The sequence below is a fragment of the Onychostoma macrolepis genome, chromosome 11, assembly GCF_012432095.1.
Source record: "Onychostoma macrolepis isolate SWU-2019 chromosome 11, ASM1243209v1, whole genome shotgun sequence".
Classification (NCBI taxonomy): domain Eukaryota; kingdom Metazoa; phylum Chordata; class Actinopteri; order Cypriniformes; family Cyprinidae; genus Onychostoma; species Onychostoma macrolepis.
The window spans coordinates 12304196-12328864 of record NC_081165.1 but is presented as its reverse complement, the minus strand read 5'-3'; the positions used below and the strand labels follow the sequence as shown (position 1 = coordinate 12328864).

The 24669-nt window shown below is 36.1% G+C and overlaps 3 protein-coding genes across 3 annotated transcripts; 1 reads left to right on the top strand and 2 right to left on the bottom strand.

Annotated features, from left to right (window-relative positions):
• Window positions 1–7994, bottom strand: tmem44 (transmembrane protein 44). The gene is made up of 9 exons (XM_058791872.1): window positions 7736–7994; window positions 7525–7654; window positions 6793–6883; window positions 6545–6705; window positions 6327–6413; window positions 5439–5609; window positions 5148–5369; window positions 4925–5068; window positions 1–267 (listed from the first exon to the last, which is right to left on the bottom strand). Exons 1-9 carry the CDS (start codon window positions 7879–7881, stop codon window positions 91–93), a joined length of 1329 nt encoding a protein of 442 aa, XP_058647855.1. The 5' UTR covers window positions 7882–7994; the 3' UTR covers window positions 1–90.
• Window positions 7995–8536: 542 nt separating this feature from the next.
• On the bottom strand, window positions 8537–13804 carry lsg1 (large 60S subunit nuclear export GTPase 1). Its single transcript, XM_058791866.1, has 14 exons — window positions 13359–13804; window positions 12851–12977; window positions 12270–12390; window positions 12081–12167; window positions 11905–11991; window positions 11707–11767; window positions 11442–11618; window positions 10451–10792; window positions 10263–10364; window positions 9892–10035; window positions 9589–9712; window positions 9410–9489; window positions 9141–9314; window positions 8537–9026 (listed from the first exon to the last, which is right to left on the bottom strand). The coding sequence occupies exons 1-14, from the start codon at window positions 13458–13460 to the stop codon at window positions 8847–8849; spliced, it is 1908 nt and encodes a 635-aa protein (XP_058647849.1). The 5' UTR covers window positions 13461–13804; the 3' UTR covers window positions 8537–8846.
• A 1146-nt stretch (window positions 13805–14950) lies between these two features.
• Window positions 14951–17185, top strand: fam43a (family with sequence similarity 43 member A). Its single transcript, XM_058791880.1, has one exon. The coding sequence runs from the start codon at window positions 15165–15167 to the stop codon at window positions 16206–16208; it is 1044 nt and encodes a 347-aa protein (XP_058647863.1). The 5' UTR covers window positions 14951–15164; the 3' UTR covers window positions 16209–17185.
• The last annotated feature ends 7484 nt before the right edge of the window (window positions 17186–24669 follow it).

Sequence of the window (24669 nt, the reverse complement as noted above, 5' to 3'; positions counted from 1 at the left end):
TACACTGCTTTATTAAACTTCAAATACACTCAAATCATGTTAATGAATAACCATTCAACCGAGTCAGTGGCACCAGGTTTAGTCGTCTGATTATGTGGACGCTAGCTGTGCACGGTTGCAGAAGCAGACGTGAGAACCAGGTCGGCCGGTTGACTCTGAAATCGAATTCGCTGGCCACTCCTGGAGAGGGAACGCCTCTGCTTTCTCCAGATCTTCTGGAGCTTCCTCTACCGGGATCCACTGCGTTTTTGGTTCTTCAAAGTCCCACTTAATACATGAAGAAATTTTTTTTATTTGTTTTGTACTAGAACTAGAATATGAATGATAAGAATGAATACATTTAAGAATAACATTAGGCAATTAACAATGACAAACTTTCAAGCAAGAAAAAAAAAGTATATATATATATATATATATATATATATATATATATAGATATAGATATAGATATAGTGAGGAAAATAAGTATTTGAACACCCTGCTATTTTGCAAGTTCTCCCACTTAGAAATCATGGAGGGGTCTGAAATTGTCATCGTGGGTGCATGTCCACTGTGAGAGACATAATCTAAAAAAAATCCAGAAATCACAATGTATGATTTTTAACTATTTATTTGTATGATACAGCTGCAAATAAGTATTTGAACACCTGTCTATCAGCTAGAATTCTGACCCTCAAAGACCTGTTAGTCTGCCTTTAAAATGTCCACCTCCACTCCATTTATTATCCTAAATTAGATGCACCTGTTTGAGGTCGTTAGCTGCATAAAGACACCTGTCCACCCCATACAATCAGTAAGAATCCAACTACTAACATGGCCAAGACCAAGAGCTGTCCAAAGACACTAGAGACAAAATTGTACACCTCCACAAGGCTGGAAAGGGCTACGGGAAATTGCCAAGCAGCTTGGTGAAAAAAGGTCCACTGTTGGAGCAATCATTAGAAAATGGAAGAAGCTAAACATGACTGTCAATCTCCCTCGGACTGGGGCTCCATGCAAGATCTCACCTCGTGGGGTCTCAATGATCCTAAGAAAGGTGAGAAATCAGCCCAGAACTACACGGGAGGAGCTGGTCAATGACCTGAAAAGAGCTGGGACCACCGTTTCCAAGGTTACTGTTGGTAATACACTAAGGCGTCATGGTTTGAAATCATGCATGGCACGGAAGGTTCCCCTGCTTAAACCAGGCCTGACTTAAGTTTGCCAATGACCATTTGGATGATCCAGAGGAGTCATGGGAGAAAGTCATGTGGTCAGATGAGACCAAAATAGAACTTTTGGTCATAATTCCACTAAACGTGTTTGGAGGAAGAAGAATGATGAGTACCATCCAAGAACACCATCCCTACTGTGAAGCATGGGGTGGTAGCATCATCTTTGGGGTGTTTTCTGCACATGGGACAGGCGACTGCACTGTATTAAGGAGAGGATGACCGGGGCCATGTATTGCGAGATTTTGGGGAACAACCTCCTTCCCTCAGTTAGAGCATTGAAGATGGGTCGAGGCTGGGTCTTCCAACATGACAATGACCGAAGCACACAGCCAGGATAACCAAGGAGTGGCTCTGTAAGAAGCATATCAAGGTTCTGGCGTGGCCTAGCCAGTCTCAGACCTAAACCCAATAGAGAATCTTTGGAGGAGCTCAAACTCCGTGTTTCTCAGCGACAGGCCAGAAACCTGACTGATCTAGAGAAGATCTGTGTGGAGGTGGGCCAAAATCCCTCCTGCAGTGTGTGCAAACCTGGTGAAAAACTACAGGAAAGCGTTTGACCTCTGTAATTGCAAACAAAGGCTACTGTACCAAATATTAACATTGATTTTCTCAGGTGTTCAAATACTTATTTGCAGCTGTATCATACAAATAAATAGTTAAAAATCATACATTGTGATTTCTGGATTTTTTTTTTAGATTATGTCTCTCACAGTGGACATCCACCTACGATGACAATTTCAGACCCCTCCATGATTTCTAAGTGGGAGAACTTGCAAAATAGCAGGGTGTTCAAATACTTATTTTCCTCACTGTATATATATATATATATATATATAAAAAAAAATGGCTTTAATAATAATATAAAAATTAATTAAATAAAATGCATTTGATACAAATTTCATTTAATAAATGCACTTAATGAATAATTCATATAAAAGTTAAGAAAATTCATTTAACAAACATTTAATGAATAAATGATTTAATAAACAAAAATAAATAAAATGCATTTAATAAAAAGTTCACTTAAATACATTAAGTGAATACATTAAATTCCTTTAATATGTAATTGAACCAATAATTCAGCAATTTTTGTGAATGTCTTTAAATATATAAAATAAATAAATGAATAAAATGTATTTAATAAAGAATTTATGATAAAATGTCAAGCAAACACATACATGGAAATAAATAAATACATGAAATGCCTTTAAGTAACATAAAATTAATTTAATAAATGTGCTTTTTATAAACAATTTAATAAATAATTTATTTAATAAACGTTTAATGAATAAATAATTTAATGAACAAAAAATAAATAAAATGCATTTAATAAGTTAATTTAATAAATACATTTAGTGAATAATGTATTAAATGAATAAATGAAATGGACTTAGTATGTAATTTAACCAATAACTCAATAAGTTTAGTGAATGATTCCTTTAATAAATAAAAACATACACATGAATAAAATGCATTTAATAATTCATAATGATCTACTTTTGGGTTACGCAGAACAAAGAATCTTATGTAGGTTTGGAACGAGATGAGGTTGTGTATGATTTGGAGGCAGTAACGTTTTATTCTGGGCTAAACTACTCCTTTAAGGCTCAAATATCTGCAGAGGAATGTTTAGTTACTCATAAGCACAGACACAAACAACCCCTCCTCAATAAACAGAAAACCCCTCGGCCTGTCCACTGTTCTCCACGCATCGGGCGGGCGACAGACCCACTCTTAAAATAGCAGAGCGAGGGCCAAATCTCCTGTAGACTGAACAAGCATTTTGTACCACTTCCGATGCAGAAAGGTCCTGCCCTGTTCCTTTATTATAGATCTTTAACAGCAAAACAATCAAGCAACAACATGAACTTCTGGAACACCAAGCCCAGCTTTCTCTTTCACAACTGCTTACAGTAACTGACACAATGCAATGGAATTGCAGGAATCTCCCATTTTGATTGTCATAGTTGTACCTAAAAATGCCCATGCCCATTTTTTCTGATTTAGATACTTTTTTAGATCTGTTTAAATATTTTTTCAATTCTCACAGCTAGTTATGAGTCCTTATATAACAAATTATATTACTTACATTACAATTCTGCCAGTAACCAATGCTAATGGCTCAGAAATTGAACAATTTCCCTACAGTAACAGCTATCAGAAAACACACATTCATCACTGGAAGATTGCTCTTGACAGCAGATGTCTGAACTCTGAACTCACACACAGTGTCTAAGGCGGTTCACATGCTTAGCTTTTTCCTGTTTAGTGAATAAAACAAAGTTCAATTGTTTTCGTCCGGGGGCGATTTGCCTTTGTTTTAGATTAAATGACATCCTCAATCACTTGGCATTCTCAAAAGCCATTTAGAGAGCCAAGAAAGGACTAGACTGCAACACAACAACATTTTCAGCAAAACTGTGACATGTACAATTTATATTAAGATACTGAGTGTTACTGTTGTGTGATACTGTTATACTGAGTGATTAGATTATATAGACAATTTTCTTTCAGATAAGTGTGCAAGCAGTATGTTGAATAGATACTGTAGATAAATCCTTTTGAAAAACTGTCAGGAAACTCAAACATTTATTTTACACAGATTTTACATGTGATTTGCTTTAGTCTTTAAAACTCTGCTACCATCTACCCTCCTAAAGCAGTACTGCAGCCTCCAGTTATTACATTTTATTATTTATAATTTTATTATTATTATTAGTTTAATGTTAGTTTTTCCATGTATAATTTGAGGTTTGTGATATATATATATATATACACAGTATCTCACAGAAGTGAGTACACCCCTAAGTGGCATTCTTCTTATAGCCTACGCCATCTTTATGTAGAGCAACAATTCTTTTTTTCAGATCCCCAGAGAGTTCTTTGTCATGAGGTGCCATGTTGAACTTCCAGTGACCAGTATGAGAGAGTGAGAGCGATAACACCAAATTTAACACACCTGCTCCCCATTCACACCTGAGACCTTATAACACTAACGAGTCACATGACACCGGGGAGAGAAAATGGCTAATTGGGCCCAATTTGGACATGTTCACTTAGGGGTGTACTCACTTTTGTGGCCAGCGGTTTAGACATTAATGGCTGTGTGTTGAGTTATTTTGAGGGGACAGCAAATTTACACTGTTATACAAGCTGTACACTCACTACTTTACATTGTATCAAAGTGTCATTTCTTCAGTGTTGTCACATGAAAAGATATAATAAAATATTTACAAAAATGTGAGGGGTGTACTCACTTCTGTGAGATACTGTGTGTGTGTGTGTGTATATATATATATATATATATATAAACCTATGTTAAAATTGAAACATCAAATGTTAGAATTTATTTATATTACAGGTTTAGAACATAACATTTATAATAATTAAATGAATAAAAATGAAAAAAAATATATATTTTAAAATTTTACATTTAAACTATAAATATACTATATAATACTAAACAAATAAAAATAAATATTTGATTTTTTTTCTTCCATTTTATCAATTCTATTTATTTTTGTCTACTATTTTTTATTTTACTTTTAACTTGGTTGTGTGTACACAAATTCAGCTGTGTGAAATCACACATGTAGGTCTCAGATTCTCAGACAATACAGGTTGGGTCATTTCATTTCAAGTCATGTCAAAGCGTCATTTATGGGCCACATAATGTGCAACTCTGAAAAGAAAAGGAATGGCGTTCTAACCTCTAGCTCAGAGCCAATAGAGGACAAATCGGTCGAGGTACCAGAGGAGCACTGTTCATCAACCCGCACCACCCTGACGGTCCTCTTTAGCGGAAGATTCTCTGATGAGCCGTCCCGTGAGATGGTGACCTCCTTGAGACACACCTAGAATGATAATTAATCAATTACCATACCTTCAACACACCATAAAGCCACTTCACTAAAACTCAAAACAAGAGCAAACCTTCCTGATTGGCTGTATGTTGACATCCATATAAAGTCCCATGTCAGTCCCTTTGGAAGAAATGCCTCTTGCTGAGAGGTGCTTCTTCCTGCAGCATTCAACATTGTTGTTGCACAGCTGACCCGTGACAGAAGAGTCACCTAGTAAAGATTCAGTATCCGAGTCTAGAAACCGGACAGAAGGGCGTTTATGATTGGATCTGTAACAGATGAGGACCACAATCTGAAAAATCAAAGTTAAAGAGTAGACTGAGAACACTGGTACATTAAATGCAGTCTTGTCAAAGGATACAGAAAGATCCAGAACCGCACAGCTGATAGCAGAGAGTATCCATGGCATTGCTTTGATAACAGATCTAAGCTGTGTGTCATAGAGAAGAATGGCAGAGGCATACAGACATCCAGCTACAGAAGACAGAACTCTAGAGGACACCTGCACTGCAGAATTCTGCTCTCCTCTATTCTGCAAAAGACAGAAAAGACACAATTGGACTGTTTATACAAAGTGCATATACAGTTAGTTGTACAGTAGTTTGTGACTGTTCTTTCATTTAATGTTCTGTTAACATTGAATTCATTATGAACTTCTTGCACAACTATTTTATTAAAGGAATAATTTGCCCCAAAATGAAAACGCACTAACCCTTAGGCAATCCAGATGTAGAGGAGTTTATTTTATCATAAGATTGGGAAATTTAGCATTACATCACTTGCTCACCAACAGATCCTCTGCAGTGAATGGGTGCCGTCAGAATGAGAGTCCAAACAGCTGATAAAACATCACTATAATCCACACCACCCAAGCTGCATGTCTAAAGTTAAAAACGTCTTAGGACACGCAGGTTTTCTCCTCACAAGCAGTTAACTGATGGACTGGATTTGAGTGGATTATTGTGATGTTTTTATCAGCTGTTTTTCGACTCTCATTCTGACGGCAGCCATTCACTGCAGAGGATCCATTTGGTGATATACTGCCATTGATATCCAATTGATAATCCATTTGATATAATGCTAAATCCAAATTTGTTCTGATGAAGAATCAAACATCTCGGATGCTTTGAGAACATTGTCATCAAATTGACTTTTTTTTGGGTTAACTAACGCCAAACAAAAAGACAGACATGATCATGTGTTTGAATGAAGAGCTCAAAATAATGATTTAGATAGCAAAAGTGCTCACAGCTTTCAGGATGAAGGGAAACTTTGCAGTCCAGCTGATTGCGAAGGACAGAAGCCCCAAGAAGTAACCAAGGGTCTCGATATGATCCTGTTCCAAAAGACACATGCAAAATACTGATAGGTCTGTTTTAAGCAAGTGTGACTTTGCATATGGTAGAAGTTTACATATAGTATCAGATATGGTACATATTTTACTCTTTTGAGAATGACTTTACTTACATTGAGGAACATGCCAAGTGGTCTCCTCATGGTTGGAGATACCATTATTGGACTTGAATGGACTGGTAAACCCAGGTAAACGCAGCCGCCCATTACAAACAGTAGAGACACAACTAGAAAATTCTGCCTCCTCCTCCTGGACACCATTCTCATTTTCTTTCCTTGAGAACATGATTGAGAAGTCATTTATTGTGACAGATGATTGAAAGCACAATTATACCAATGAGTGATATATATAAAACCCTTACCCATTTTAGACTTATACCATAAATAAATGGAGAAAGATACTGACAGGAAATGGATGACATCCAAAATTGCCATGTACGAAGCCATAGAAATCTGCAACAGATGGACAGAACATTTGACTTTCATTTAAATGGGCTGTTCATAATGTTTATAAGGCTGTGTTCGAAATGGCATACTTGCTTACTGCCCAGTACCAAAGACTATAGAATACCTTAAATGGACTTTACCAGTACACAGAGCATACTCCTCACTACTTTTTTAAAGAATAGCGAGTCATTTTCTTGTAGTATGATAAATTTTGTGGATTATAATGGAACCGTTTATATAGTTCAGGTTAACTAATATATATATATATATATATACTATTAATATATTTTTTCCACTTCTTTGCAGACTGTAAATTTTAAAAATTCTTTTTGTAATAAAAACCAAATCATTTGAGATTTGACTGCTTTTGTTGTTTTGATAAGTGCATTAAAGCTGATATATAATTAAAAAAATTCCAGTCTCTCTCTGAAACTCTTTGTAATGTAAAGTTTATTGATATATTCAAACTTATTAAATTAGGCCATATTAAGAGGTTATCGAAATCCGTAATGTGAACAGCTGCTGGTAAAGCAGGATCATGCTGTTGAACAGTACACTTTCCGGCCGGTAAGTGTCATTGTCAATCGGTACGGTAGGCTTTGACAAAAAAAGTTGGCGAAATTGATAACTTTTAACTGATTTCTCACCTGAAAATCAAACTGTTCGGAAAGCAAAGCGCCCACTGCGCTGCACAAGTTCCCCACGAAACAATACAAAGCGCAGACTGCTTCATCACCCAAACTCTTGCTTCGCGTTTTGCATCTGTGATAAAGAAGACTGAAAGGGAGCGACAAATGATGAGTTTATCAATTTACACACCTCAGCTAACGTTACTTTTAATCACACGACGGCACTCACAGTGAACAGGAAACCAGTAATATCAAAGCAGACAAGACGTAAAGAGCAGCCGAGATGCAAATATGTTCTTCATATGTTGAAAGACAACCTTTAACAAACTCTGGGCTCCATCGCTGGACAATATCTAAGACTGTAATTTTACCCATGTGTTTCACTTATGCTGTCACCCACTGAGGGAGAAGTAACTGAGAAAATATTTGTGTTTCTAACTTCTATCATTAGCTGCCAGCTGCAGTGATGGTAGTGAACCACCCGTCAATCACCTGTATCTTTTAGGTAACGCCCACATGCTTAGCTCATACATATTAATTAGGCTCTGTGACGTCCGTCCAGCTGATTGGCTGTAAGGCTGCGGTTAAGAAAGCGGACGCTGTGGAGTGACTCGCAAATCCCTATTTACATTAAAATACTTTAGAAGTTCAGAAATCTATAATGTTACTTTTTTTTTTATCATGTGTGTGTGTGTGTGCACAAAATGCCTATAATTAAACCTTATATTTTTGAAAAAAATGCATGAAATACTTAAATATATATATATATATATATATATATATATAGATGCGATTAAAAGTTGTAAGAAACTTGCTAGATTTAATGACAAATTTCCGCATCAAAATATACACGTTCCCTTATAGATTAACATAAATATTTCCCTTAAAAATGTAATTTACAAACATTTGGCTATTACTACCAGACAATTCCATACTATGTCATATTTAAATAGCATTACAGTTTGGAGAAAATTAAAAAACGCAGTACTAATTATAAGTTTGAGAGAATTGCTCTGAGAAACTGTCAATATATTATCATTGTCAGCTTTATTAGACATCCACATATTCTACTAAATGGAATACACAATTTTAGTAATGAACAAAATGACTTAAGGACATCATAAGGAGATCTTCATTTATTAGCGTTTGTCTGTGTCCATTACTCTCTTCATTCAATACACTGATAAAATACAGAGTGATAATTTATTATTATGAGTGATGATATTTCATACAAAGGGGAATGTCCAGCAGCACTTATCAATCCCATCCAGGTACAAGCCATGGTGAAATTAAAGTCTTTGCATTGAAGAGTATATCCAATAAACATCTTAGTATAGGGATTATGCATCCAGATGTTTGTTGAGTCTTCTCACTTTCTCCTTCTTGTTCCGGTTACCGTGTTTTTTCCAGGGTTTCCCAGTATGTTGTTCCGTGTTTGCATTTCCAGGCCGAACAGGACCACTTCCAGGCTTATAACCCATCACCATCTGCACACCCTTGGTCAGCGCTTGCACATTTTCCTATGAAAAATGACAGATTATGTGTGCTGTGAGAGATTCAACTTCAAAACTGAAATCAATATTTCATTTTCAGTAGCCATGTAATGTACAACCCATTCAAGAGTTGAATCTCACTTGATGAAAGAAATGTTTATCCACTGTGTTCTCTATGCGTTTGACTTTTGAGCGTTTGTCGGCATTGCTAGAAATCTGTTCATCTTCTCCACTCTGCCTGGCAAACCTGGCATGCTGAGGCTGGAAGTCTTTAGGGTTGATGTGGGGTGGAGGGTGGCAGTAAAGGAGTTTACCCTGTAGAAAATCAGGTAGAAAGAGGTTAACATCTCCCATTCTTCATGTTCATAACTACAATTCAGAGCTCGTAGTGACAAATGAAAGGCACTTACACTGACATAGTCTTTCAAAACGTAACGGGCTGATCTTGACTGGTCTGGCTGGCCATGTGCTGTCATGAAGCCTCTCATATCTGCATGAAGGGAATACATTATGATTGGTCAGTTGCAGCAGAGTTGGTTAAGCGTGCTGTGAAATGCCTTAATGTGTAGATTGTGCAAGTGGAACTGACATCCATAAGCCATGAGCAGTTCCTCATAGGTGGGGGGTCGATCGGGGTCCTCATCCTCTCTTGGTCTGATGATGTTGATTCCGTAGGTCCCCTCCAGCACAGTTCGAGGGATAGTCTGACATACGTATTTAGGTTAAGGGTAACAATATTTCACAATATTTGTGTTTTTACTGTGTTTTGATCAAATAAATGCAGTCTTGGAGAGCATAAGAAACTCAAAAAAAATCCACCCTCAAACTGTAGTGTGTTAAAAGATCAAGCAAAAAAATGCAGTTTTCATGATCTGCTGTTTAAAAAGGTTATCAAAGAGATGGCTGGAACATGATCTCTCATCTGATCAATGGGTAGGATCCCGCTGCAAATCATCTCGGCTTTGGTGGACACAAAAGAAGGCATGACCAGTCCGGGACAATCACACAGGCAGAGACCAGGATCAACAAACAGAGTCTGAAACATGTGGACACAGCAATAGTCAATACAAGCCCAAGAATAAACAGACTCGTTCATAGATTTACAAATTGCTAATTGATAAATCCTTCACTCTGATAGCTATTGGTATACAGCTAGATAATGTAATTTGTCCCTAAGAGTGATTTAGGGGCAAAAATGTGAAAAATAAAAGTCAAGAATTAGTTTTCAATACCTCCATTGTTCATTAATTAGAAAACACCCACCTGAAAATGCTTTGTGTGTCCAGGTGTAGCTGAAACTGAGACTTTCTTATTCCTCAGGATGGTGTTGATGGTAGAGCTTTTTCCAACATTAGGATATCCCACCTTTAAGAGAGTTTAGAGTTGAAATATGAATATGAATTCTTAAGTAACAATGTTTGATATAATGTAGAAATGTCATTTAAGCTCACCAATCCAACTGTGATTTGTTCATCTTTGCACGTCAGCCCAGAATGCACAGACTTAAACATTTCCAGCAGCTCATTTTTGCGTAACAAACGGCTGGAGTTGTAGAAAGATGAAACCGTTGTGGATTCTGGTCTCTCCTCAGCATGATCTTCATCTCCTGATTCCTCAGAGCATGTCTGCCACTCTGTCTCATCAACACAGACTCTTCCTTCTTCTTCATCCTGCTCACTCTCATCTTTTTCATTAGGTGAAGTGCTATTTTCCTCATGAAGATCTGTGACATTTTTGGAGGTTGCTTCCTGTTCCGTATCACTCTGATCCTCTTGGTCCATCGGCTCTTCTCCCTTAACCACCAAACATGGAGGAGAAACAGAGAAATTAAAGCAGGCACTCAATTCCCTTAAAAAAAACTGTGCTTATGAAAATAATGAATCAATTAAAAAAAAAAAAAAAAAAAAAAAAAGATTCATCTGCATCATTAAACAAAAATGTTCACTGAAACCTAGGAAAAATATGGTTTTGAAAGAATTGTCTTATGCTCGCCGAGGCTGCATGTATTTGATACATACATACATACAAGTACAAACAGTGATATTGTGAAATGTTATTACAAATAATTGTTTTCTAATTTAATATATATTTAAATGTAATTTATTCCTGTGATGCAAAGCCTACTTTTCTTCAGTCACATGATCCTTCAGAAATCAATGTAATATGCTGATTTGCTGCTCAAGAAACATTTTACTATTAGTATTATTATAATCAATGTTGAAAAAGTTGTGCTCCTTAATACTTATGTGAAATATTTGGTAACTTATTTTTCAAAATTCTTGAATGAATAGAACATTTAAAAAAAATTGAAGATGCACTTGTTTTTTTGTTTTTTTCTTTATATTTTTAATTACCTGAAAATTACAAAGCCCAAATTCAATCCTACTAACAACAACTAAAATGGCCTTTAGTGCATCACTGCAGACCAGCTCCGTATATTACCTTCTCCTCCGCCTCGAGTCGTTGTGCCTCAGCTAAAGCAGACCAGAACACTGCTCTGATCCCCTCTTTCTGGAAGTATCGGGCCCAAACTCGCCGTTGTTCTCTAGTGAGCAGGTCGGCTTTGTTCAGAAGAAGCATGTTTACTTTGTGAGCTGAGACCTCTTTTACATATTTTTCCTGACACAGGCAGAAATTAAAGCATGATTTAAAAAAATAAAAACAGAGTTGAGTATAACTGTTTTGGTTGGATGTCGCAGTTACTTACAAGATCTGGACAGCGGAAGAGAAGCGGGTTTCTGGCATCAACGATTTGAACCACAACATCACTGAGGATAAAGCAAAAAAATATATATATAAATCAATAGTACTCTAACAAACCATCGTTCCTATATCAAAGTGTGATTAGATAGTGAAGAGCACAAATTAAACTTCCATTGTATTAAAAAGGCAAGCAAAAGCTCACCTCCTCTCAATAACTCTCCAGAGTTGCCTCCAGAAATCAAGATTCCTCTCAAAAGGGGTAAGAATCAACTTCTGTTCCTCTTCCAACCTGTTACAGAAATTGCATTTGCTCACAAACACTATCCTGTTAGAGAATTGGATTTGCTAGTGTAAGGACTAAATTTATCAAACATTCACCGAGCCAGTTCTCTTCTCCATATAAGGAAGCTGTCCCTCTCGTTTTGCTGCAGAACCTCAGGGCTTGTGCTCTCGTCCCAAGGAGGCCTGCGGTGAAAAAAACGCAACGCTGAATAATACAACTACAACAGATCAATGGAACTTTCATACAGGTTTATAGAATTCACATTTAACTGCACAACAACATACCTTCGGGGAATTCGTAACAACTGTTTGTTGTCCTCATGGAGTTTCTTCAGTCGTGTGGACTCCTCAGCAGAAAGCAAGCCGGCCCTCGCTTCAGCTGGGACAAATTTTATGTTCAGCTTCTCTGCAAAAAAAAAAAAAAAAAGCCATTTATTATTCTGTTCCTAGCAGTGTTTTTAAATATACTATTAATTTTTCATAAATATTTATTTATTTTGATATGTTCAGTTTTCATTTTTGTAATTTTATGTGCTTTTGTAATTTTTATTAGTCTTTTTTCTTTTATTACATTTGTTTTTGTATTTAATTTATTTTAGTTTTAGTGCAGTTTTAGTTTTTATTTATTTCCAGTCATTTTTGTGCTTCACATTAACCTTATTTTAGTTAGTTGCCAAGGCAACATTTCTCATTTTTGTTTAGTTTAAGTTTTTCAAATCATTTCATTCTATTATTTATTGTATATTTTATTTCATTTCACATTCACTGTAATTAAAAAAATATTTCTATTTGTTTTGATCATCAATAACAACCTTGATTCCTAGAAATAATCATACAAATTATCCAGAGATATAATCAACACCTACCTGCAACAAATTCAGTTCCAGCAAGTTCAGCTGTGGCCAGAAAGTCGTCCAGAGAGCTCTGCTCTGTGACAGACTGTAGGTTGAGTCGACCCCAATCATATCCATCATTCAGCTCACTGGTGTGAAGCTAAAAGACATAAAACTATTAGTACATCAGATTTACATCCACTGAATCAAGTTAACACTCCAACTGTTTCCCTCTTGCATAAAGAAAAGTATTCCATAGAGAATTATTCCAAGATAATTTGTAGGCTGCTTTCTTTGGTTTACTGATATTGTGTGTTGATGTTCTGAACTGGAAAAACAATCATTTTAAATGATTTGTTGCTGCACTTGGTTCCATGTCACACAAATCGTTTTTTTTTGTTTTTTTTAGTATACGTGACAAAATATTAAGGTGTATTTTCTGATCTTATTTTAAAAATGCGCCATATTACCTCTGCAATATTCTGCTACACCTGAAAGAAAAAGTAAAACACTTTAGGATTAGACTGTCATAATTCCTCACCCATGTGTCATTTCTCCTGTATCCACGGCCTGCGTTCAGTCGCTCCTTTATTAAAGTTCTCCCCAACCCCGAACCCTCCCCACGAGTCTTCTTCTTTCCCATCTTATATACTTTTACACGGTTAAACCGTAATGTAAATGTGTCAGTGAGCTGTTCGTGGACACTCGAGTGGACAGAACCTCACGCATGTGACATGTTTGTTATGGCAGAGGAAGGAAGTCATACGGAATGGTCTATGAGAGGAACCTCTTCTTCAGAGCATTAATGCGTTTAGATCCCGAATATAATTTATGTCTTTTCAGGTTCGTTAATTTTAGTCCAGCACTTATGTTTACAGTTTTACAGTGTTTACAGTTTAAAGGCTGATAGAACTGACTGAGACAAAAAGCGAAAAGACAAATCGTCACTGAACTTTTGGTTTGCCCCAGGTGTCTCACTAAAATATGTCCGTGGAAAAGCAAAGCACTTTAAAAAAAAAGTTCCGGATGTAGAACCGTTTGCAAGCTGCTTGTAGCCACTCAACAGACCCCGACTGACTGACTGTTCCCTTGCACTGTTCGCATGCTACCAGCAGAGAGCATCACAGCTCCATGCCTCTCTAGCAGCCGAGGGACAATAATTATAATACATTCAGTAATAGAAATATTTCATTATTAATTATACATTATTATTATTATTATTATTATTATTATTATATAATCATTATTATTAATGATATTAATATATTTAAGACTTGTAATATAACCAATAATAATAATAAATATATTATAGGTTGCATGCTTAAAAATTCATTATTTAATTAATAATTATACAAGATTATTATTAATAATTATATGATTATTAATATAATTATTAATTATTATTAATTATATAATTATTAATAATAACGGCATATTTAAGACTTGTAATATAACCTATAATTAATCTATAATAATAGTAATAATAATAATAATAATAATAATAAATATATTATAGGTTGCATGCTTAAAAGGCACTATTTAACTAATAATTATACAAGATTATAATTATTATTTATTACTTAATTATTAATATAATTATTCGTTATTATCAATTATATAAATATGAATATAGTATAATTATATAATAATAATAATTATTATTATTAGTAGTAGTAGTAGTAGTAGTAGTAGTATTAAGCGTAATATTTAAATAATAAATAAATTGTATTATTGTATCATATCATGGCTGTACACGGTTGCATTACTTTTTGTATTACAGGCTCTATTACATTTTAACGTTATGTAAATTCAAAGAAGGCTATGTGCTTTTTTTCACATTGAAATCAGTAAATATTATATTTGCGGTGAAAAACATTTTATTGGTTAAAATTTAAAAGTTAAATCACGTCTTTACTCGTTGACATGCGCATAAGTCTGTACATAAATGAAAACAAATAGGCCGATATGAAACACTTAAAATAAATATCCTTAATAAATAAATAAATAAATGGAAACATGAGCAACAGCTGAATCCCAGAGAGTTTAAGCCCAGGCTTTGGTATGGGCCTCCTCACTCTGTCGACCCCTCCGTGAGGCTGAGTTGGTTCGTTCCGGTATATAAGTCGCTGTTTCTCGCTTGTACTGTACAGTGTGTTTTCTAGCGATGCTGCGATCCTAGCGTCCGGCGCGACACTCCTCCGCTCACAGGTCTATGAAGTGCTCTGCAACTTTGAAAATGACTTAAAGCAAGCCAATAGATGACAAGAACCTGTTTCGCGGTAGAATTTAGGCGTAATAGAATTACTAGAGTAGACTTAGCAGCTTCACTTTCCTCATCACGACCATTATGTTGCCTTGGAAGAAGAACAAATTCGAGCTGATCGAGGAAGACAAGCAGCAGTCCAAGCAGAAGGGCTATGCCGTGAGCCTCAACTACTCCGCGCTCACCTCCTTCGCCAAATCCTGCCCAGAAAGCGCACTCAACAGAGTCGGGAGCATGTTCAAATCCAAGAGGAAAAAGGTGAAAATCACCAGCGAGGACCCTACGTACACGGTCTTGTACCTGGGGAATGCCACCACCATCCAGTCCAAGGGAGATGGATGCACAGACGTGGCCGTTAGTAAGATCTGGGGCAAGAGCGAGATGGGCAAGAACGGCACCAAGATGAAGCTGACCATCAGCTCGCAGGGCATCCGCATGGTCCACGTCGACGAAAAGACGAAGAGACCGGGACACCTGTATTTATTGCACAGGATCACCTACTGTGTCGCAGACCCGCGGCTCCCCAAGATCTTCGCCTGGATCTACCGGCACGAGATGAAGCACAAGGCGGTGATGCTGCGCTGCCACGCCGTGCTGGTGTCCAAGCCGGAGAAGGCGAAGGCCATGGCGCTGCTCCTCTACCAGACCTCCGCGACAGCGCTGGCCGAGTTTAAAAGACTCAAAAGAAGGGACGACGCCAGGCATCAGCAACAGCAGCTGATCGGGGAGCAAACGATCCCCCTGGTGCCCCTGAGGAAGCTGCTAAACGGACAGTGTTACTACAAGCCCCCGGTGGAGCGCAGCAGGAGCGCACCCAAGCTGGGCTCCATCACGGAGGACCTGATCGGGGAGGAGGAGGAGGAGAAAGCCATGCACTTTGAGTGCGAGGATATTCTGGACACTGTCAGCGACTGTGTGGCCAACGGCAAGCAAGAACTGTGCCAGATTATCAATGACTTGGGCTCCATGAGTATAGGCAACGACGTGCAGACACTAAAAGCCGATTTGAGGGTGACTCGCCTGCTGTCTGGGGAGAGCACAAGCAGCGAGTCTTCCATAGACAGCAACCAAGAGATCGTTTCTCTTGCAAACGGCACTGTGGATGGGAAAGTGCAAGAAGTCGGCTGACCTTTCTTGAATATATATAAAGACACGATGGTAAAGAAGAAAAGCGTTTGGGTGCACGATTGTGCCATTTCATCCATTTGACTTGAAAGCGCAACTTTAGGATTCACGGGATGTGTTTAAAACCTATCGAGCTGCCTACATCAAGTTAGGGCCTGAACTGCTGCTCTCTGTAAAAAAAAAAAAAAGAAAAGTTTATTAAAAATTGATTGCCGCCTTAATTAAAATCAAAGTGGTGCCAAAGAACCTGCACTTTTGCAACGAATTAATTTTAAATGTTAAAAAAATATTGTGATAATAACAATGGATGGAAAGTTTTGAGTTCAGCTGATTCAGAGTGCCCACAAAATGCTGTCTAGGTAGGCAGCTCACTAGGTTTTGAGACACAAGCCATGGACTTGTTTGTGGACTTGACAGCCACTATAGCACAATAATCCCTCATTAGGGGTCTGGATGGAAGCACCAGAGTTGCTCTGCGCAATAAGACGCTTACAGTCTCTGCTTAACCTCTCTATGGTGTAAGAGGTTTTAGGAATGATCTTGTTTACCTAATACGTTTTCCTCGAGGAAATGCTTTTTTTGTTTGTTTCTCTTTCTTTCTTTTTTTTTTTTATTAAGAAAAATAACAGTCCTGAAATATGTATCTTTCTTTCTCTCTTTCTTTCTTTTGAAAGAAGTGATGTCTAAACTAACTGAACAATGAGTTACAAAACTACTTTCCTTTCAGGATGCTCCATTTGTATTTTAATTTTGCACTGTGGTGGAATTCAGACAAGTATTATGTTATTATTTATGTGCATAATATTGTTTTGCTATATATGTTCTTGCAGACATAAATGTTTTATCTTTGCTGTGCAAAAGAGACAATTTTCCTGATGTACAGAGATGTATATATTAAATACATAATGTTTAAACAAAATGCATTATTTTTTAAACAATGTGGTTTGTTTCTGTGAGCACCAATAAAATTGTAAAATGTACATCGATGTCGAACATTATTTGCAATGTTAGCTATAAAGTCAAGTAGAGTTGTTTTTAACTGATGGACATTTCAACCCAGAGAGGATTTTCTTGTTACTGCATTGGACTAAAACTAACTGTGATTTGTTCTTTTTGTCAACTTGTTTTCTTTCACTTAGCACAGGTTTCATTACTTTTTGGAGCTGATTGGTCATAGGCCTCGTTGATCAGATCATTTTGGCAGTGTTCACTCAAAAATTGAGGTGCATAAACTCAGATTAATGAGGCCTACAATCAATCTGTCCCAAAAAGACATTTTAAACCTGTGCTAATTGAAATGAAACAAATTGACAAGACTGAATCCAAAGATTTGGTGATAATGTAGCATAATGAAACACTTAAGCCGGTAAATTTTGACTGGGAACACCAAATGAGACTTTTCAGTCCAGCACAATGGTAACCTGAACTTCCAAACAGGCTTAAATTTGCCATCTCATTTACCTGTCTTGCTCTCAAGTGTGCTTTCAGAAGCATACAGGCACCGTATTAAGTTCCCTTCGGACTCTCACAATAGCTGGCACGTTTTCCATTGCCACTCGAGGGGGAGCTGCACATTCCCTGCGGTGAGCGTGTTGATGGCAGTGTTAATAATACTGGCAGAGCTGTCACTTCCTACAGCTCTTTGTTACTGTACATGTTCTGTGGCCTCCTTTCAGATCTGCAATTGTAAACAAGTGAAAAATTATGCTAGAGAAGAGAAGCACAAGCAGAATCTATAAATAAACTATTTCATATGCAAAACTCATTATTAGACCAATGAACTGTCACTGATTTTAATCGGGGTAAAATAACTGTTTGTAGTTGAGAAACAAATCTAGTTCCTTATTAGACATCATAATGTGCTCTAAAAAAATTCAGCAGTCAAAGCATCAAAGCAGTTCCAATCATCCTTTGCTCTCAGTTTGCCACCTCCATGGGATTCACCATCAAAAGCTTCCATATGCATATGTAACACTGCATAGTGCAGAACAATAAATGAGCATGTTAAAATGAGCCTGTATGTAATATAATTGGCCCATGTAGCAAATGAAATGCATTTCAGTTTCTATGCTGGTACTTCCTTTATGGAGCTTATTAATTGCATATAGTTTTCAAAATGTACATTCAATTGCAGATGCATTAACAGATATACCATCATGCTTCATAAACGATGTAGGTCATGGATGCATTTACAAAATGAGCTTTATTCAAAAATGAATAAGGATTATTTGGTTCTTCCAGTTATCAAGAGTAGATCTTGCAGTTGTTTGAAAATATATTAAGCAAGTTTTGTATGCAATGATTTGTGTTCAATGTGTGCAAAAAAAGATGCAACTTTTTAATATGTGATCCAGTGTAGAAAGTTTTATGTTTAAAGTCAAAGTCCCCCATTTTTCATTAATGTAAAATCCATCTTGAAGTGAACTTTGTCTCTGGTGCTCTAATAGAAAAGTGCTTAATTGATTTACTGGCTCATGCGTGAAATTAAATGAAAGAAAGCACATTATCGGAATGCATCACAGTGTTGATTAACTAAATAAATAGCGAGAGGCAAAATTAAAATCTTAAAATCTTGATATCTGCCTCCGCAAGGGAATTCTGCAGGATGGTGTTTTGTGCTTTTTTTGTGTGTGTGGTGTTGCATCACTATAGTTTTTCTGCTGAGACAGGGTTTGGCATGGCCATTGAAAGCAATATGAACTTAAATAATGCATGCTGTTGTTTAAAGCCATGCAGTCGCACAGGTTAGTCTCCTGTTACACCTGTCTAAGAAAAGAACAACTCACCCACAGTCTCCCTCTCCCTCGCTCGCTCGCTCTCAAACACAAACACACAGGATTCCCTAATGTTTTGCGTCACATTTTGCATTGGTGCATATGCACAAGCCTTAAATATGCAATATCATCACAGTAACCCATCCGTGGCAGCTGTTTGTATTACAGAATCATATTGCTTTATTTTGATCCCATTTTTTTATTGTTTCGTTGATTTCATGATTGAACGTGATTTCGTTTAAATCTGTCAAATACATCAAAAGGTCCAACTTGTTTGGTAAAACAAAATAATTGAACATCTTAGAAATCATTACAACACGACAGAAACAACAACAAAAATAGAAAACAAAACAAAACTGTTAAGTCATTTTTTGTTTATAAACACTAGGTTTGTGTCTATACAGAAAAGGGCTTTAAAAAATACAAAATAACATGTATAGACAAATACATCTAAATGTCAAACTTTGTTAAAACAAAATAATTAAACAGAAACCATTACAACATGACAGAAACAAGAACAACAACAAAAATACTAAACAAAACAAAACAAAAAATGTTGTCCTTTTTTATTTATAAAGACTAGGTTTGTGTCTATACAGGGATAAGTTTCCCAAAAACAACTATAGTCATAAGTTCCGTCATTAGTTCAATGGAACTTGCAAAAAAATGGTTTATTTACATTTAAAAAAAAAAAAACATATTCAAAGTTAAATTCATCAAAAGGTCCAACTTGTAATATATATAGGAAACGGCTGCTTTTACACAGAGAAAACAATTAGCATGATTTTTGGCAATTTGGTGAGAACCAACAGATTTTCCACCCACAATCTCATTTCAAGCAGAGATAGAGATTGTTTTCCATCTGTCAGAGCTTTATGTTCACCACCGAGGGCTCCAAACAATATTTTTATTTTGAAAACAAGGCGAGAGTGCAAACAATTGTTATCGCGATGCTCTTAGTGTGGGTGTCATCAATATATACATACGCAGTCACAGAGTTTGTCTTTCACATCCTGTTCCTGTCATGCCCACCTTTTCATGAGTCAGTGGCATCGTCTCAGAGAGCTCATGAAGTTTTAGCACTATAGGGGCCTGCACTAAGAAAGAGGCTCCTCTCTTAAATGTCTTCTACGCAAATGGTTCCCCCAGAGAGCAATACATTTTAGTATGGCTATTTTAATCCTTCTACTTACAGACAGGAAATGGAATAATAACAGGAAAACAGGAAGAATTACAAGACACACTGCAATCTGCACACTTAGATTGGGAGATTCCATGGAAATGTGTCTCTCCAAGGGCTCATATTTTATTTCCACTTGGCCAATGTGTGTTTTGTAGGACTCAACACGGCACCTGCTCAGTCATGTGCAATTAAAAAAGACAAGAATCAACTGCTACTGTAGATAATACGATGCAAAGCATGTCAGGTCTCTTGAAATGGAATTAACAACACAATGTACACTGCAAATAATAAATGCCATAGTTGACATTTGTGATGTTTTGAATGATATACAGTTTATTGTGACAAAGTTTATGCCAACGTCAGTTAACTAGCTGTAAATTAAATTAAATTAAATTAAATTAAATTGTTTGTTATTGTTATTTATTGTTCCTATACAGAAAAGGAATTTTAAAAATAAAATAAAATAAAATAAAATAACATATATTCATATTCAAATACATCTAAATGTACAAGTTGTTTGGTAAAACAAAATAATTAAACATCTTACAAAACCATTACATGACATAAACAACAACAAAATATAAAAATGTTATTTATATTGTATAAAAGATTAATATTTATAAAAATCTTCTATATATTTATAATATATATATATATATATATATATATATATTCATAATATATTATACATCATAATAATTATAGACATTTTTATTTAGAAAGATGGGTTTGTGCTTATACAGGGGTGTGTTTCCTAAAAATTAATTAAATTAAATTAATACATTTTATATCATATTTTTTAAATTAAATAAATAAATAAAACAAAATAATAAAATAAAATAAAACAAATAACACCATAAAAATATAATGTAAATAAATAAACCCATACATAAATAAAGATTCAAAACAGTGTGTCATGCTGACTTCATTAATTAAAAGTAATAATAATAATTAAGTGTCAGAGGACAGGACAGAGGCACAAAGCCATGAGCTGTGCAAGCACATAAAAATAGATCATGTCCAGACAGCATCACACCACCCAGTCACAGTTTATTTTACTACATGTAATATTAGGATCTTATTTTTACCACTGTATATACTGAGAACATACAGACACACAAACATCAGTAGATAACTTGCTCAAGACCAAAACAAGAACATTGTGCCAAGCAGAGTCATTTTGAGTACTTGTACAGAGCTTTTCACCATACCGAACATCCCAAAGCAGATTTACACATAGTGCCTTGCAATCCAACAAAGATTAAACAGCAGAAACACCAATAAAAGCTTGTACCTTTGCTAATACACAAATATACAAGAAGATTATCTGTAATCTTGAAGCTGCTTGAGAATTAACTGGATAGTTTGACATTAAAGGGATAGTTCACCCAAAAATGAAAATTCTGTCATTTATTCACCCTTCCAAACCCTTATGAGTTACTTTCTTCTTCAGTTGAACACAAAAGAAGATATTCTGAAGAATGTGGGTAACCAAACCGTTTCTGGTCCCCATCGACCTCCATAGTATTTTTTGTCCATACCACAGAAGTCAGCGGGGACCGGAAACTGTCTGGTTACCCACATTCTTCCAAATCTGTTCTTGGCACAACTTGAGGGTGAGTAGATGATGACAGAGTTGTCGTTTAACTGGGGTTGCTGATGGGGGAGTTCCGTCTCTTTGATGTGCTGCTGGTTTGTAGGAGTGCAAACCAAGTAAACGCAGGTGAAAGTCTGTTACGATAGAAAAATCCCATCAAAGACCAGTTTAGGAGTTTGGGGCTTTCCTCTGTGGTATAGTTTTGAGGATTTTGCAACAAGACAACAGTTCATGTTTAGTGATTCTAAAAGGTGACTCAGAAGCATATGGCCCATGGTCTAAAAGTTCAACATTCAAATCCCTTGAACAGCATTCTTATCAGTCATTCATTTCCCTCTGATTTTAGCTGTGATGTATTGTTAGGGTTGGGATAGGAGACAGCTAAGAAGCTTTGGTCCAGGACCAACAACAACAACAACAAAAAAGATGTTATTCCAGGAACATCTCACTTGTCAAAATCATGGTAACTCTTGGATATGAAGTGATTCACTTTGTTTGCTCATGTTGACAAATAGCCTGAAAAATCCAGCTAAGCAGATCGGAAGATGAGAAGTGAAGAACTTCAGCGCAGCAGCTGATCGATGTCAGTCATCAAAAACAATGTTTCCTGAAACTGAGTGGGAAGTAATGAACACCTCTTTAATTTGCACTGTTGTACTAACTTCCTTTTATCACAAGAATGTACATATGCAGTTATGTGTAAACTTAATACACATTCATGGTCTCATTGTAAAGTCAAGCCAAGTCAAATCAAATCAAATAAAACAAAGCAAAATAAAATTAAGTAAAACAAAGTAAAATGAAATAAAATACAGCAACATAAAGTAAAAAAGTCAAATAAAAATAAAAAAGTCAAATAAAATAAAATAAATTAAAATAAAATAAAAAAGAGCTCACTGTCATCGAGAGTAACTCTTTGCGAAATTGAGTGGGAAGTAACGTACACCCCTTAAATTCTTTTGTACTGACTCCCTTGTCCAGTTTCACAAGAATGTATGCAGATATGCAGGGAATGAAGTGAAATATACAGTAAGTTATCAAAATACCAGCAATCCTGGGGTTTTTAATTAGTATTTTTAACATTTTTATTTTGATTCATTGTCTTTTTACACTTGAAAAGTTAGGGGGTACCAACTTGGAGCCTTATCTGTAGAAGTTCACTTGACATTAAAACACTTTCTAGTGTTCCAGCTCTATATCATTTTCCTTACTGAACTGAAAAATGACTTTAACCACAATTATTTTTTATAGGTTTTACCCCCTGGAAAATAATATAGAGCTGGAATAGAAAGAATGTCGGGTGAACTTTTACTGATGGTATACAACCGGAAAAGTTGGGATGCACTGTAAACACATTCAGAAATTTCAATAATATATATGGCTGGTGACAAAGAAAGCAACATCTCTACTAAATCCTCCTGCTGCATTGTTCAGAAAATTTTCCATCACTGTAGAGAGACAGAAGGGGACTGTTTTAAAGTAAATCGCCATCACTTCCTTCCTGTTTCCTTTCATTCAGATTTCCTGTGAACTTAGACAAATACGTCATGATTTGATTCACAGGGTCCCAAAACAGTGTTCACCGCTTCCTACATACTGAGTGGAGGATATCTACTGAAGTCACTTATGCTCACCAAGGTTGCATTTATTGGTTTTAAAAAATTTGTGAAATTTTATTTGTATTTTAATATATTTTAGAATGTAATTCATTCCTGTGATGGCAAAGCTGAATTTTTAGCATCATTACTCCAATCTTCAGTGTCACATGATCCTTTAGAAATGATTCTAATATTGTCGCGGGGCGAACGAGACGTGAGACGTGTGGATCCATTTGCTAGGCTTTTATTAGAGACGTGGTCATGAAACAGTCAAGGTTCAGATAATGGTAAACAGGTTCAAAACAGGCAAGACAAAGAGTAATCCCAGGGCAAGCGTGGGTCTTCGATCGGCGAACAGAATCCAGAGGGCTTGACAAAGGGGTAATCCGTAAAGACAAACAGCACAAACAGAGTCCAAACGACAAGACGATAGGGCAATCCGAAATACACAGGCAAGGATCTAGATACGAATGACTCAGGCAATAAACTGGATAAACTCAGACTCAAAAAACACGGATGGGCTCCGTAAAGTAGCTATCACTGGGAGAGCAATAAAAGCTAGACAATACTCAGCGAACTGAAAGAGGAAGTCCAAGGCTTATAAAGCGTGTCTGATTGGATTCAGCTGTGTGTGTGTAATCAGTGCATTCAGTGTGTGATCAGTGCAATGGCTGATGGGAACTGTAGTCTGGAGTGACATGTAACGGTCTGTGTGGTGTGAGAGTCGATACGATGGCGGGCGACCTCTTGTGGCGGTCCCACAGATTCGTGACAGATATGCAGATTTGCTGCTCAAGAAACATTTTTTATTATTATTAATGTTAAAAACAATTGTGCTGCTCAGTACATTTTGTGGATTTTTCTTTGATGAATAAGAAAATTTTAAAAGAACACCATTTATTTGGAATAAGAATCTTTTGTAACATTGCGTATTTCTTTAGTCTCATTTTTTTTATCAATTTAAAGCATCTTTGCAGTATCTGAATAACAGTAAAAATCTTACTGTACCCAAAATATAACATGTATAATGTTTGTTTATAATATATATTTAAACCAGTGCTAAAATGCACAAATTCACATTATTTCTTATTTACATGTAATGTATTCATAAACTTTTTGGTCATCTGCATCTTTCACCCTTGCTCAACATCTTTCAAGTGTTTTATTTTGATTGATGCTATTTTCAAATGATTTATTTTAATTTTACATTTTTATGATTTAATTAATTATTAGCTGTTATTAAACTCACAAACCCCCTGCAGTTCCTTTACAAACCCTAGTTTGGGAAACCTTGATAATGTAATGTAATGTT

What these genes read in the sequence shown, in the direction of transcription:
- tmem44 (XM_058791872.1), bottom strand. Translation starts at nt 7,881, where the DNA reads ATGGGTAAAATTACAGTCTTAGATATTGTCCAGCGATGGAGCCCAGAG. An exon ending in ATGGTATAAGTCTAAAATGG is followed by an intron (nt 6,706 to 6,792) that starts GTAAGGGTTTTA and finishes CATGTTCTCAAG; the next exon opens with GAAAGAAAATGAGAATGGTG. An exon ending in CACTTGGCATGTTCCTCAAT is followed by an intron (nt 6,414 to 6,544) that starts GTAAGTAAAGTC and finishes CTTTTGGAACAG; the next exon opens with GATCATATCGAGACCCTTGG.
- lsg1 (XM_058791866.1), bottom strand. Translation starts at nt 13,460, where the DNA reads ATGGGAAAGAAGAAGACTCGTGGGGAGGGTTCGGGGTTGGGGAGAACT. An exon ending in TGGAGAGTTATTGAGAGGAG is followed by an intron (nt 11,768 to 11,904) that starts GTGAGCTTTTGC and finishes CTTTATCCTCAG; the next exon opens with TGATGTTGTGGTTCAAATCG. An exon ending in TCTTCCGCTGTCCAGATCTT is followed by an intron (nt 11,619 to 11,706) that starts GTAAGTAACTGC and finishes TGCCTGTGTCAG; the next exon opens with GAAAAATATGTAAAAGAGGT.
- fam43a (XM_058791880.1), top strand. Translation starts at nt 15,165, where the DNA reads ATGTTGCCTTGGAAGAAGAACAAATTCGAGCTGATCGAGGAAGACAAG.